This window comes from Lissotriton vulgaris, chromosome 11 (genome assembly GCF_964263255.1).
Source record: "Lissotriton vulgaris chromosome 11, aLisVul1.2, whole genome shotgun sequence".
NCBI lineage: Eukaryota > Metazoa > Chordata > Amphibia > Caudata > Salamandridae > Lissotriton > Lissotriton vulgaris.
In genome coordinates, this window is record NC_141699.1 from 105,415,345 (window position 1) to 105,429,426 (window position 14,082).

Genomic DNA, 14,082 nt, shown 5'->3' on the forward strand with positions numbered 1-14,082 from the left:
AACACCGGATACTGGCTCTGATAACGAATCAACAGGGACCAATTCCTCCAACAATTCCGTTACAAGTATGGATGACTATACTACAAGAAGAGGACGTAATAACTACAGGAATCAACGCCCGAGAAGGGGAAACAGATGGCAGAGACCTTTCTACCCAGGCTTCAATATGCCTTTCTATCCGCCTTTTGTACCACAATACGGAGGGTGGATGGACCCATTCAACCGTGGCATGCAACAGATGCCACAGCTGGGTGAACAACAAATGGCCACAAATTCCAACCTACACCAACAAGAGCCACCTTTTTTATCCAAGGGCCAAAACCAAGCAAGAGGCCGAAAAAAGTCAATAAGATGGCAGGACCAACAGAGAAACGTCCAGACCAGGAGCATGGCAGCAACACAACCATCAACCAGCAAGACCAATCCCTCGTAGTGAATCTCTCCGAGTTACAACTGACCCAAGACCAAATAGGAATCCTGAACAAGGGTTTAAGCTTTGTGCCAACACCTCGACTGGATACTTTCAAACTGAAAAGCGAGCTAGCAGAATTCTGTAGAACCCTTAAGCTAAAAGCATTCTTTCACAACACTACCAACAGCCAAATAGAAGGTGATACTGCACTACGCAAAAAATCAACATTCAATCCACCACATGCCAGTGTCCCGCCTGAATTCCATACTTTTGAACAATCTTTAATGAAAGGTGTGGACCTACTAGACAAGAATAAAAAAACCTTCCAAAATCTTTCCAAAAAAGAGCGAGCAGCCCTGGACTCATTAAGGCAGAATGAGACTATAGTGGTCAAACCTGCTGACAAAGGGGGGGGCATTGTAATTCTAAGTAAAGACGGCTACAATGATCAATGCCTTACCCTCCTGTCAGATACAAGATTCTACAGAAAACTAACTACCGATCCAACAGAAAGATTGCAAAACACAATATCTATTATGGTCCACGAAGCAGAGATCAAGAATTGGGTAACTAAAAAGGAAGCTGAATATCTTATCACTTCAGACCCCAAAATCCCCTACTTCTACTCACTTCCAAAAACTCACAAAAATAGGTCCCCCCCACCAGGGAGACCTATAGTGTCTGGAATAGGGTCAGTCCTCGAGCCGCTCTCAAAATTTGCGGACGAATTTTTAAAACCTCTTGTACAACGAACACCATCATATCTAAAAGATACCCGAGACTTGTTGGTACAGATCCAAGCTAAACCATTTGATCCGGACACAATGATCCTAGTGGGTTTGGATGTGGAATCATTGTTTACTAGCTTGCCACAAGATGATACACTACAAGTATTGGAAGATATACTTTACTCTGAAGACTGGCAATACAATACACCAAGACATTTCATTCTCGAATGTTGCAAATTAGCTCTGAAAGAAAACTTTTTTGCCTACGAGGAAGACCTCTATCTCCAGACCCATGGAACATCGATGGGCAGTGCCTTCGCTCCATCGGTAGCAGGGTTGTATGTGAGCAACTTCGAGAGTAAGTTTATCCATAACGCAGCCAACATGTTCTCTTCCAGCATCCTTTACTGGAAGAGATATATAGATGATGTGATCCTAATTTGGGACACTACAGACGATCTGGAACAATTTATCCACTGGCTCAACCATCTCGACCCATGGTTAAAATTCACCCACACTTCCAGTAACAATAGTTTGGACTTTTTGGATCTCACAATTTTTGTGGAAAATAACATCCTACAGACAAAAACCTACACAAAACCGACTGCTAAAAACAGTTTGCTCTCATATCAGAGCTACCACCCCAAGCCACTCAGAGACAATCTTCCTTTTAGCCAGTTTCTCAGGCTAAAACGTAACTGCAGTAGAAAAGAAGATTATCTGATTCAAGCACAAGAGCTAAGTCTGAAACTGTCAAAAAGAAATTACAATGCAAAAACAATAAAGTACTGCAAAAAAAGAGCGAGCAATCAACCCAGGGAGTGCCTTCTACAAAGCTACCCTAAGGCACAAATACAAGACTTGACGACCTGCGTTACCACCTTCTGCCCATCAACATATGAGGTAAACAAAATGATAAACAAAAACTGGCATATCCTGAACACTGGAATCTTCAATTGGCCAAAGCCGAGGTTTGCCAATCGCAGAACACAGAATATCAAGGACGTTCTGGTCCATACCCGTCCAATGAGAAAACAACAACAACTAACTACGAGGGATGTGACTATGAACCCTGTAACTGGCCACTACCCCTGTGGCTCTTGTGTAGCCTGCAAAACAACCACCGTATCGAAAACACTACAGCTAACGGAGACACTGTTATGGACACAACGTCAGCACACGAATTGCAACTCATCACACGTCATATATATGATCACCTGCAAATGCAACAAGAAATACATTGGGATGACCTGCCGCAAAATTAAGTTGAGGATTGGCGAGCATAAAAGTAACATCCGTTTGAAGAAAAATACCACAAAACTATGTGCCCATTTTGTAGAGATGGGTCACTCCTGTGAAGAGCTCCACTGGACAGTACTTGAAATGCTTACTGATAAAAGCAACAACTGTGAACGCCGATTGTTCGAAAAAGAACAAAGGTGGGTGGACCGCCTAAAAACTTGTGAACAGGGGTTGAACGATGCCATCCCCTGGCACCGATTTGCCAATTGATTAAACCATGTATCCTGATGAACTACCACGACTGTGCTTAATCATGAAATTGTGTCAAAATATATATATTGACTAAATGCAAATTGGGCTACTTTAAACTCCCCCCAGCTTAGTTGGATTAATAAAGCTACCAGAGTAGCAATACACTGTTGAAAAAAAAGGAAACCGACACGCCCTTGTGGCTGACCAGGCACCTTTAAAAAACTCAGTGCTCCTAACCCAAGCCACACCCCGGGGCAGAGTCAGCACAAGGCAGAAATCCTCCACACACGCGGGTAATGGCGCCGGCATCCCTGATCTCCAGAAACTCCGGTAAGACGAGTAATTTCCCTTAAACTAATGGAGTCCTCTTTACAACAGCTCTGAGCTTCATACTGCTACTTAAGCGATACCCCGGTGAAGCGGAGCACCCTTGGTTACAGGTAGGCGAACACGACCTTTTTACAAATAAGCTTGCACTGCTTACAGCGTTCGCCCGCCCCTCCTCCCGCAATAATGATAGCGCTGTTTTATGTGAGACAATTCTAGCGACTGGGGAACCTAAAGCGCGGCATAAAAAAAACCCTTACTTTTGAATTCGTCATAACATTCAGTTTGATAAATGACAATGTAATGTTCCACCTATTAGCACACTATAGCGTTTAAGTGTTCATGTCATACCTACAGTCTTTTATTCTCTGCACTGTACATAAGGGTTGTGGCAATATATATACCAGCGTATTATACCAGTATCTCCCCTATGAGGCTCCTTTTACCCATAGTGAGACCCAGTATTAGCATCTCTACTCTCCACTAATTGCCTCCGTATAGTCAAAGATGTTTTGGTAGCGGAAAATGTCACTTAACCAAACTTGATAAAAAAATGAAATACATTACAAAGCAACGAAATAAGGTGTGTGTGTGTATGCAATCTGTGTATATGATTTCGTCTCATTGCAGATTATGAAGGAAAATTTCCTAACTACATAACCAAAACAAGAGTGCTTGTACGTGAAATATGACTACACTAATTGTGTAAGTACAATACTTTTATGTTTGTTAGTCCTGACGAAAGCTCCATAGACCCTCCCAGGCCCAAGGAGCTGAAACATGTCGACGTACCCTATTAATTATACTATTAGACCCAGTAACTCGGTCTAAAAATCGTATCACCTAACTTTTAATGTGGCAAAAACTACCCCTATTAAAGAACTTCCGGGCTGTTTACCTTTTTAACAATTTCTTCCTTTTTTGCACATTTTACTTTACACCCCTTTTTTCACTCAAATTCTCTGGACACTGCACCCTAGACCAGAGGCGCCTCGGGTGAGGCTGGCATATTCACTACTTCGGAGTAGCCAATGATAACTGCCACAACTCTAATGTGGGGCGGATGAACCAGATATACCGCACCTCCTTCCAACCATAACAGAGTTTTTTGAGGCTACTCTGATCTTTATCCCTTATACCAATGGTCATAAGGTGTAACTAGTGTCCATGCATACAAGGGCCTACACAACTTCAGACCCACCTGCTTGAACCACTGCCTCACCTTCCATCATCCCACAAGACACCTCTGCTCTGCTTCCTTTTCACTAAACGCATCAGACATAGCAGATGGGGCGATCGCTCTTTCCCCTACCTAGCAGCAAAGACATGGAGCGAGCAACACTTTCATCTCTTGACCTCCCCATTTCTTCCAGAGTTCTGGATGTCCCTGAAGAACTGGCTATTTATACCCTGCCAGCACCAGGAAACTCTCACAGGTGACAAGAAGTGCTCTACAAATCTACTGTTTGATTGATTGTATCGCCTACACGTGGCTGCTTTTGTTCAGGGTGGTCATGGTAGCCTGGATGTACACCTTGAGAGAACTCACTTCCTGAAACCTGTTTTATGAGGAAGCGCGAGAAGAGGCTGCCAGGCGATTCCTGTTACTGTGGTGTTCCACCATTAAAGATAAATCCACACCTCTTCCAAATTCCTGTGTTGCTTTCATTTACCTAGCAACAGTGATCTACTATGGGCAGTGCTTACTCTGACACACAAAATCACCCTAACCAGTTCTCCTTGGTCTGAAGTACGGACTCCTCGCCCCAGAAACCTGGAAAAAATAGGCACAAAAGGAAGATGCACTTCCCAGACTGAAGGAATAGCTATAGCTTTGATAAAGGCAGCCATCGGGTTGGTGCTGGTTTAACCCATTCCGTGCTCCCGTCGGCCAAAGGCCGACGGGAGCACTACCTGCCTGGTGCTGCGAACGACCGTTGGCTGTCGCGGCCCCACCCATTTCTTCGAACGTTCCGCACTGGCGCGGAACGTTCGAAGCAGTTAACGAGTTAAAGTCTTAAAGTAGAAGACGATTAATACTAGCCCGCCAGGGATGGCAAATTGCATTTGCCAGAATAGAAAGTGCAATAATACGAGGAAGACAAGCACAGGCCCATTAAGAGGGGGATCTGCAAGGAGGAAATGGCAAAGGACGGCGAACTCCCAGGAGCCATGAGATGCCCAGAGCTAAACAGGCAGAAAGAAACAAAGACCAACACCACTGGGTCATAGAGATGCAGTGACCACTCTACAACGTCAACAGAGGAACCTTCACTGATCTCTTCAGACCCCTTTTGGGTTCTGCAGCTGTCCTTCTAGTCTCAAAGGGGCTTTGGGGGCTTGCAACTACATACCTCAGGAAGGGGGGTTTGTGAAAGTAGAAAAAGGTGGTAGCACTGATTACAGAACTGTTGGAATTTTTTTCTAAGGTCCTTATGGTTTCGGAGAAACCATGCTTTTTACAGTCAAAGTTGCCCTCTACTCTTGGAGTCCAGTTCCCAGAAGGATCAAATAAAACATGGAGTACACTTGAAGCCAGAGGACCACCAACTATCCACACAAACAATCATGACCAAGACCACCAGTTTATGAGATGCAGGCCCCTAAGATGTGCTCACTGAAGGGTACTTGAACACTGGGTAGTGACCCACAGGACTGCAGTTTGTGAGTACAGTAAGGATGTCCAAAGTGGACCCTGAACTGTGTGAGATTGTACCAGTCCAGAGGCTTGGGCTGTGTGCAGTGCTGACCAGGGTGCCTAGTGTTAAAATGTTTGTGGCCATATCTTGGTCCAAGAAGAAGCTAATACCACTAGGTTTTTTTGTTTATTTTATTTATAGCTTCTATCTGTACCAACATGTAAATAAAATTCCTAATCTTTTCCGAACTCTGAAGCTATACCAAGCAAGAGACACTGATGTTATGGATAGGATAGTTATTCATTGTGTCATGCTCTACATCTTAATTTTTAAATCTTACCATCTTTGATAGATCAGCATCGCTAACTACCGTCAAGTGCCCCAAGGAAATAATTTATGGTCCAATTGCAGTGCAGCAGATTTACAGATGCCTGGATGCCAGCAGAAAACAATAGTACCCGCACAATACTGCTGGTTTTTCACTGACTGCACCAGTACACAAAGGAAAGGCTTCTCAGAGTTCATCCCTCCGCCTTAAATGAGCTTCTGGCTATTTAATTGGCCAGAACAAAATGTGTTTTTCAAAACTGCAGCTACAGATATAAATATATTAATTTCTTTAAAAAATAAAGCTTGTATTTGGATGACAGTGGTGCATTTGTTTTAGAAAATGACAAGCTGAAAATTGAGTTATGGACAAAATAAGTTACTTTACTGAAACGACAAGCGGATATTATGGGGGGAAAAGGGATACGGTAGCAGAATATTTTCAACCTAGTATTTGAGTGATAATTGAAGCTGATATGGGGACACGTTGTTGAGGTTATGGAATTTATTAGGATGCAAAATGCGCTTTCTTGTTGCTGTGACAGTATTTCACGGCCTTTAGTGGTTGAACTGCTTGTATACTGTGGTTTTCAACGGTTTGTTTTGTCGCTCAAGACAGAAGTCAGATTTTTGGGTGCCCCTCTCTCCTCTGGTGTGCATTTTAATTGGTGAGAGAACTGCAGTTAGTTGCAGCCATTTTTCCTTCTCGTGGGCATGAAGAGGTATCATCTTTGGCAGCGCCTGGTGTAGTTGTCCAAAGAAGTTTAATGAGCACTACAGGCTGCAGTGGAGATGTGTGCAGCTGGTGTGCCTGCGGCAAGCTCAACTGCGCCCGTTACGCGTCCAGCCATGCTATCCATTTTGCTCCAGATCGGCCCATCAGAATATCTTCTTCGCCACAGCAGTTCATCAATCTCAGGTCGACTGCTGAATGTTTTATTAAGCAACAGGTTGAAAGCGGTACAAGCCCTTTTTCATGTTTTAGTTTGAGGTCAATATTGGCAGGTGAGCCTGAGCTGGTTTGTCCTACCAATTATACTCACAGTAGCCTGGATAATAATCATATTAATCCAGAGGTTCCCCTCAGACTTTTATTGCCCACCTTAGTAACACAGGCTTATTACCAAAACATGCTCTTCAAACTTTCAACTTTTTCTTGATTCCAAAGTTGATTTAAAGTTCCTTATGGAAATTTGGCTCAACAATTCTTCCAACCCAGATATTGCTGTCACTAATACTACTGGGCACTCAATAATACATCAAGAAAGAGAAAGTAGAAAGAGGTGAGAATTAGTTATCTATTTCCATAATTCAATCCATTGCTTGACTTTTCGTCTGGACAAATTGAGAGAGGCAGAAGGGCTGTTTTTTTTAATTTCTCTCTCTCCCTCACTCTTCTTTCTCGGTGGCCCTAACATACCCCTCTTGTTTATGCAGCAGAGTTTATTAAATCTTTTGATGAATCCATCTCCCTGTATTGCCTTCAATGCTCCAATTTCTCCATATTAGGAGATTTTAATATACATATCGATGACACTAAAGAGAGATTATCTCAGTTCTTGCTTGACAAAATGTCCACACTCAATCTTCCTCAACTGTCCTCTCCTGTGCATCTAGCAGGACATACTATTGACCCTATTTTTTCAAATTCTTCCCTTGCAGCTGATGCTTTGTTGAAGATGGTCTGACAGGACCATGCACTTATTGTATTCAATTGGAAGAAGTCTTCATGGGATACAGATTAAAAACCTGAAATTAAAAATATATGCCATCCTTAGGGCAACTATCTAAAATTCTTACCGAATCTACTCCTAGGCTTAACAGGTTATTCTGACACGGACGTGAATAAAGTCAATAAGTAGCTTCATTCAACCATGGATCTACTCGCCCCTCTCAAAACTTCAAAAGGCAGCATGCACTGCCTATCAGCCCCCAGTTTCTCTCCAGCTCTTGCAAAATAGCGTGAAAGAAAATGGTGCTTCAGGTATGCTCTGGAGGACAGGGAAGGATATAAAATTGTCCTGAAACGATAATATAGTTTAATTAAAAATACAAAGTCCTATTTCTTTGCTCAAAAATGTAATTCTGCAAAGAATATATCTCATGAAATTTTCAAAATCTCCACGTAATTTTGGAAACCTAAATCTTCCCTTCACCCGAGCTCTGACAACTTTCAGATTTTTTAGGAGGCAAAATTTAAAAAAATCATGCTGAATTTGGATCCACTGGCAAGGAATTTATTAATGTGGAGGTTCCAGCAGCCTCAATCTCGAAAGTGGATTGCTCCCTTTCAGAGTTCAACCCCATGACTCTAGAAAGAGTTGTCGCAGGCCTTTTTTTATCGCAAATCTGGAACTCCATGAGCTTCGTGTCCTTCATCTGTTTTTGCTTACGCTCTTAAGGATAGCAATCCGATTTTCAACATGTTATTAAATACTTTACTAAAAACATCTTCTATCCCCTGCTTCTGGAAGCAGGTGAAGGTGGTGCCACTTCTTAAGAAACTGTCTGCAGACCCTTCCATTTTGTCTAATTTAAGACCTATTTCCCTTCTTTCTACAGCTGCCAAAATGCTAAAGAAACTTAGCAATTTGCAACTCTCATACTACTTGGAACAGCACAAACTCCTACTTCTGACCCAGTCACGTTTCAGACGCCGACGGCTGATGTAGGTATTTGTGGCCCAGTGTTAGGAGGGATTCATTCTTTTCTTCAGGATACAGATCAATCAGTGCTGATCTCCCCTTACTCGTCAGGAAGCAAATCACTTAAATACATGGTGCCAGAGGGCTCTTCGCTTAGCCCCAGTTCATTTAACAATTGTATGGCCCCTGCCTGAACTTCTCTGATTGAGTTTTTCGGCATTAGTATTGTCTCATACGCGGACATTATGCAGCTTATCTTTTCGATGAATAATAATCCTGCTATCACTCAGAGCACCTTTAAAGCTTGCCTTTCTAGGGTAAGAGACTGGATGAAACTGAGCCTTAGGTATGATTCTGAAAAGACTGAAACCCTGCTCTCGGGACTGCTTAGGACAGTTTTTCAAAACACTAGTGGCCTACAGGCCTCCCGGCTATCTACTATGGTCCGGAATCTGAGAGTGAAGTTCAATAACCATTCTTCCATGGTTTTGGAGCTGTTTAAGGGCTTTACGTGTGTTCCTTTGTGTAAGCCTTGCTGCTCAGAGTCACAGCTATCCAGGGTTGAGCTAAGGGGTTTAACAAACGAAACCTACTGGTCCTAAAGGGGTTCGTAAGTGTAAATGTATTACACAGTGAGGTCGCACAACCATACCATATCATACACCCATTTTCCTCACAGTTATCAAACTGAAACCTGTAAAACCTTTGGCGTGTCAGTCAATTTCTTTAGGAAACTGTGCTGCAGATACACCATCTGGCCCAAATTTCCAACTTTTCTTTGGAGGTGATCCTGCTTACTCTCTTGGAGGGTGAGCATCCCTCACTTGTTGCAATTTGGCCAGGATATTTATATCCCATCTGTATGACTTTATCAGCTACCACTGTCCAGGTGGCAAGATGCTGTCATCCCAAAGTATGCAGTCAAGGAAGACCCCTGTCTTCTGGTGCCCCTAAACCTACTGGCACACACAATGCCATATATGGTAAGGCACTCCTCATCCCACACTCATTTTGCATGAGGATGTCCACAACAGACCATATACCTTTCTGGAGATTCTAATTTACTCAGATGCAGAAATCAATCCTCTTGCTCTTTGTGACCAAGGTCCAATGCTATAACAAATGATCCAAGAACTCTATGCAGTACTCACATTTGCTGCCTCCTGCACAAAATCTCTCAGCACTATTCTGGCAACACAAGACTCAGCTTCAAGGTATCATCGGCCAACAACATCCAGTCTACCTGAAGCGGAACCCCACTAAAAGCGAGTATGTCATCAGCATGGAGCTCACTTCGATCCCCAGATCCTAATGTCGCTCTCCGTCATGGATCTAGAGAGATTTCCATATGCCTTTACCACCAGCGCAAAATCAAACTCCCACCGCACCTACAAAGGATGACCTCTGAGAACAACCTTGCAGGCCTGTTCTATTAAAATCACTCTACAGTCTAGGGGTCTAGGTTCACAAATGATGATAATGAATTTGGTTTCCACAAAGCTGTAGCACATGGTTTTGGTACGCAGTATAAGCACAAAGTATTGAAATACAGTGTTAACATTCATCTCTTAGTGCAGTTCTAAAGTTACCCACACCTCAATGTACAGATCCTTACCCTCCCATCTGTTTCTTGAGTTTGGCACATAGGAAGAGGTCAGTGAATAGGAAGACATGCCGTAGCTTCCGGGCACCCTCCATCAGCTCCACCATGAAACTGTCCTTCAGGAGCTGGCGGTTCTGCAGGAGGGAGGAGACAAAGATACAGTCTGTGGGGGACACAGAAGAGCCCTTTAGCACCCAGCACAATTCTCTAAATGTATGATCAGGAATTCATGGAGCGGTCCTCGTGTGATCATGTATGTACCTTGTGGCTTCTACAAGTCCCTCACTCCTGAATGGCTCCAACATAACATGTACATTCGTTCTTACAAAAGTATCCCTCTTGCAGCTCCGACAGGCTATTAAATAGGTGTTGTGTTAAGATACTCGCCAGTGGCTCCCAAGAGGCCTTTAACTAGACTCTTCCACAAAAGGATCCCTGCCCCACCTCTAGGGATGGATACATGCCTCAACTCTAAATAGGCATGCGTCCTGCAACTCTAATGTAGGTACCAGCACAGAGTCTCACAACAAGCATGACCCAGGAGGATTCTTAGGGACTTACGAAGAGAGGCTCCAATGGGCAAAGCACACAAAGGCTTGTAAGACCATGAAAATCAGACATGTTAAGAGGCTGCTTTTGTTTGGGCACCTGGTAAGAAGCACCACTGGGAGCCAGAGCTTACAAGATACCTCTAAGGCTCCATGGATGACATTTACCAGGATAATGCACCACGTCCTGCCATATCACCAACTTCCAGTGCTGCCCCTCAGCCATAACCACCAGCAGTATGCCAAACACAGAACATCAGCTCTCTGGCAATTATTTCGGTGCATACTGGCATCCAAAATACAGCCTTTCTCACGTCACCCACAGCACTAACAAGTTTCAACTACAGAAAAAAATGATTTCTTGAAAATTACCAAACTTGTCTCCCATCTTTCGTAGGAATGCTCAAATAACTGTTCTAGCTCCATTCTTATCACACCTGAGGAGCAGTGCTTCAAGGTAGGATTGAGCGCATGTCCATATTTTTGTGTGATCTTTATTATTGCAGACTCATTATTTTTTTCAAACAATTGTTATTGTGTCAATCATCAGATACTATGCAGAGCCCTGTAACCTAGAGGCCAACTGCTAAATTTTACAATACAGTGAAAAATTGTGTTGACTTTTACTAAATATCCCTTACAAAAGAACATAATAATATGCAACTAGAATCCCCCCCACCCTGCAATGCATTGACATTGTACCATATCGTATGCAGCCCCTCCACTCCCACCACAGCACTGACAAATCTCTCTGCACCTTTAATTTACTGCAACGCATTCCGGCTCCCTTATCCCCGAAATACCTCGTCACCAGTAGGAGCAGGCTCCAGGGGAAGGCCTCAATAATCTGCCCACCTTTTCCATATCTTTACATGCTTTTGCGGGCACCCCCGTGCCTTAAAGATAGGGAGCTGACAAAGAGGGCGACACCTCCGCCTTCCAATTCCGTGCAATGTCTCGTTTGGCTAGTGTAAACCCCAATAATATCAAGTGGTGCTTGTAAATATTTCCCCCACACCCTCTATTAAATGTAGTTGCCCTAATTTAGGTGAGTAAGGGAGCTCACAACCCAAGACCTCTGCCAAACAAGCCACCACCCCCGCCAGAACCTAACAATCACACTACACTGCCACACTGTAAGGAAGAGGGTGCCATCCTCTTGCCCACACTGCAAGCAAATTGGGGATGCCACCAGGCCAGCCCTCCACAATCTGACTCAAGTATAATATACTCTGTGTAAATAGTTGAATTGAATTAACCGGAGGCGCAATGCAATTGCGGCCTCCCGGGGAGAGGCCAGTGCCTCCGTCCAATCTTCTTCCTCCAATGGGCCATGGTCGTCCTTCCATACCTCCCTGAGTCTATCCAGCGTAGTGGGGCTATTTGTTACTCGAGATAGATAAATCAGAGAAATGTTATGGTCTTGTAAATCTCCCATAAACAGTTTGGCTTCAATAGGACTAAAGTCCAGAAGAGACTCCAAACCGGTGACACTGGGAAGAACAGCATGTCTAAACTGAAGATATTTATAAAATTGAGTCTTAGGCATCTGAAAATCTTGCTGGAGCTATTGAAAGGACTTAAGGACCGTACCACGCATCCCATCCCCAAGAGTGGAGATCCCTATATTATCCCAATCCCGGAACCCCATCAGACCAGCCATCTGGGGCAATCGTCCATTAGACCAGCGTGGAGTCTCCCTCGTCAACCTGCCACCCCACCCTATCCTAGCCTGCTTCCACATCTGAAATACCACTCTAGTGGCGGAGGGCAGGGCCTTACGCACTGATGCCGTATATAAGATAATATGTATAGTGTTGGCTCCCATACATCTCCGCTCCACCATATAGGCAGGGTCGGACCTATCCCTGTACCACAAATCATTCAATACTAGTAGATGCGAGGCAATGTAGTACGACAGGATATCTGAGGTGGCTAGTCCGCCACAAAAAGTGGACAGGAAGCATGTCTGCAGTGCAACTCTAGAAGCCTTTCCTGCCCATAAAAACTGCCACAAGGCCGATTTGACTTGGCGGAACCACGACGGGGGGACCGGGAAGGGATAATTCTGTAGCTGATAGAGCAGTCATCGCAGTGACACCATCTTGAAGATGGCCGAACGACCCGGGAGAGATAGGGCATGTGCGACCAGGCCCTCAGCTCTTCCCGCACCCGCGCCCACACCAGTAGAATATTACGTTCCCACAAGACATCCATGGAATCAGACAAGAACACTCCCAGGTATTTAACTCCTGTTGTGGTTGTCTGATGAGGCCCAGGAACCAAGTTCTATTTGGTGACCCAAAGTCCACAGGGTAGATTTACAGGGATTCATAAACAGGCCCGATGTTTCTCCATAATCCGGAGCAACCTTGGTCCCATCCAATTAATGTTCGTCAAAAAGAACAGGACATCATCGGCGTATAGGGTAATCTGATCCAACAACCCCTGCGCCCACTCAAAGCCGGCAACCTATGCATCTATTCGCACCCATGCCGCCAAGGGCTCCATGGCGAAGGTGAAAAGGAACTGTGACAATGGACACCCCTGCCGAGTTCCCCTACCTATCGGGAAAGTGAAGGAGACAGACCCTGCGACGCGGACCGAAGCTGTGATGTCTGTGTATAACAATCGCAAATAGGATAAGAAGCGTGAACCCATATTCAGACAATCTAAGAGAGCAAATAGATACGTCCAACCAAGAGAGTAGAACGCTCTGTCAAAATCCGCCAGCAGGAGTGCACCTGGCACATCGAGCTCCCGAATAGTGTCTATGGCGATGTGCGCACGCCGGATATTAGGTCTCGTTGCCCTCTGGAGCATAAAGCCTGCCTGATCCGGGTGAACTATCGAAGAAATGTACGGCTGAAGGCGGTTAGCCAAAGCCTTAGCCAAGATCTTAGCCTCTATATTCAGCAACGAGATGGGGCGATTCCAGGCATGCTGTTCGGGGGGTCGACCTGGCTTGTGAAACACTACTACCTCGGCAAGCCTCCAGTCCATTGGGAGACAACCACGTTCTCTTGCCTCCTCCACCACCCGAAGGAAATGGGGTCCTAATTTCGTAAAATATTTCTTATAGAACTCACATGGGTACACAATAGGGCCCGGGGCCTTCCCTAAATTCAGGTCACCCAAATTGCAGACTCATTTTTAATACATTTTTTGTAGCATGTATTTTGACATTGTAGTAAGAAATAAGGACCAAATTCACTCCCTGCATTGACTGTGAATTCTCTTACCAGTTTCCAGGGAGGAGCGTTGCCCCACTTAATTGCCCCAGAGACGAAAAATAAAATAGTAATGAAGTTAATTCATTACCATTTTATTTTCCTGTCAACCCGTCCTGAACAGAGTGC

General features: G+C 44.3%; 1 protein-coding gene across 1 annotated transcript in view; it reads right to left on the minus strand.

Moving 5' to 3' along the window:
* The window catches only part of BCR (BCR activator of RhoGEF and GTPase), a 364,718-nt gene that overhangs the window by 90,993 nt on the left and 259,643 nt on the right, over positions 1-14,082 (minus strand). Inside the window, exon 9 of the mRNA XM_086942801.1 lies at positions 10,188-10,309. Coding sequence (XP_086798927.1) covers positions 10,188-10,309 — 122 coding nt within the window. The remainder of the gene's footprint in view (positions 1-10,187; positions 10,310-14,082) is intronic.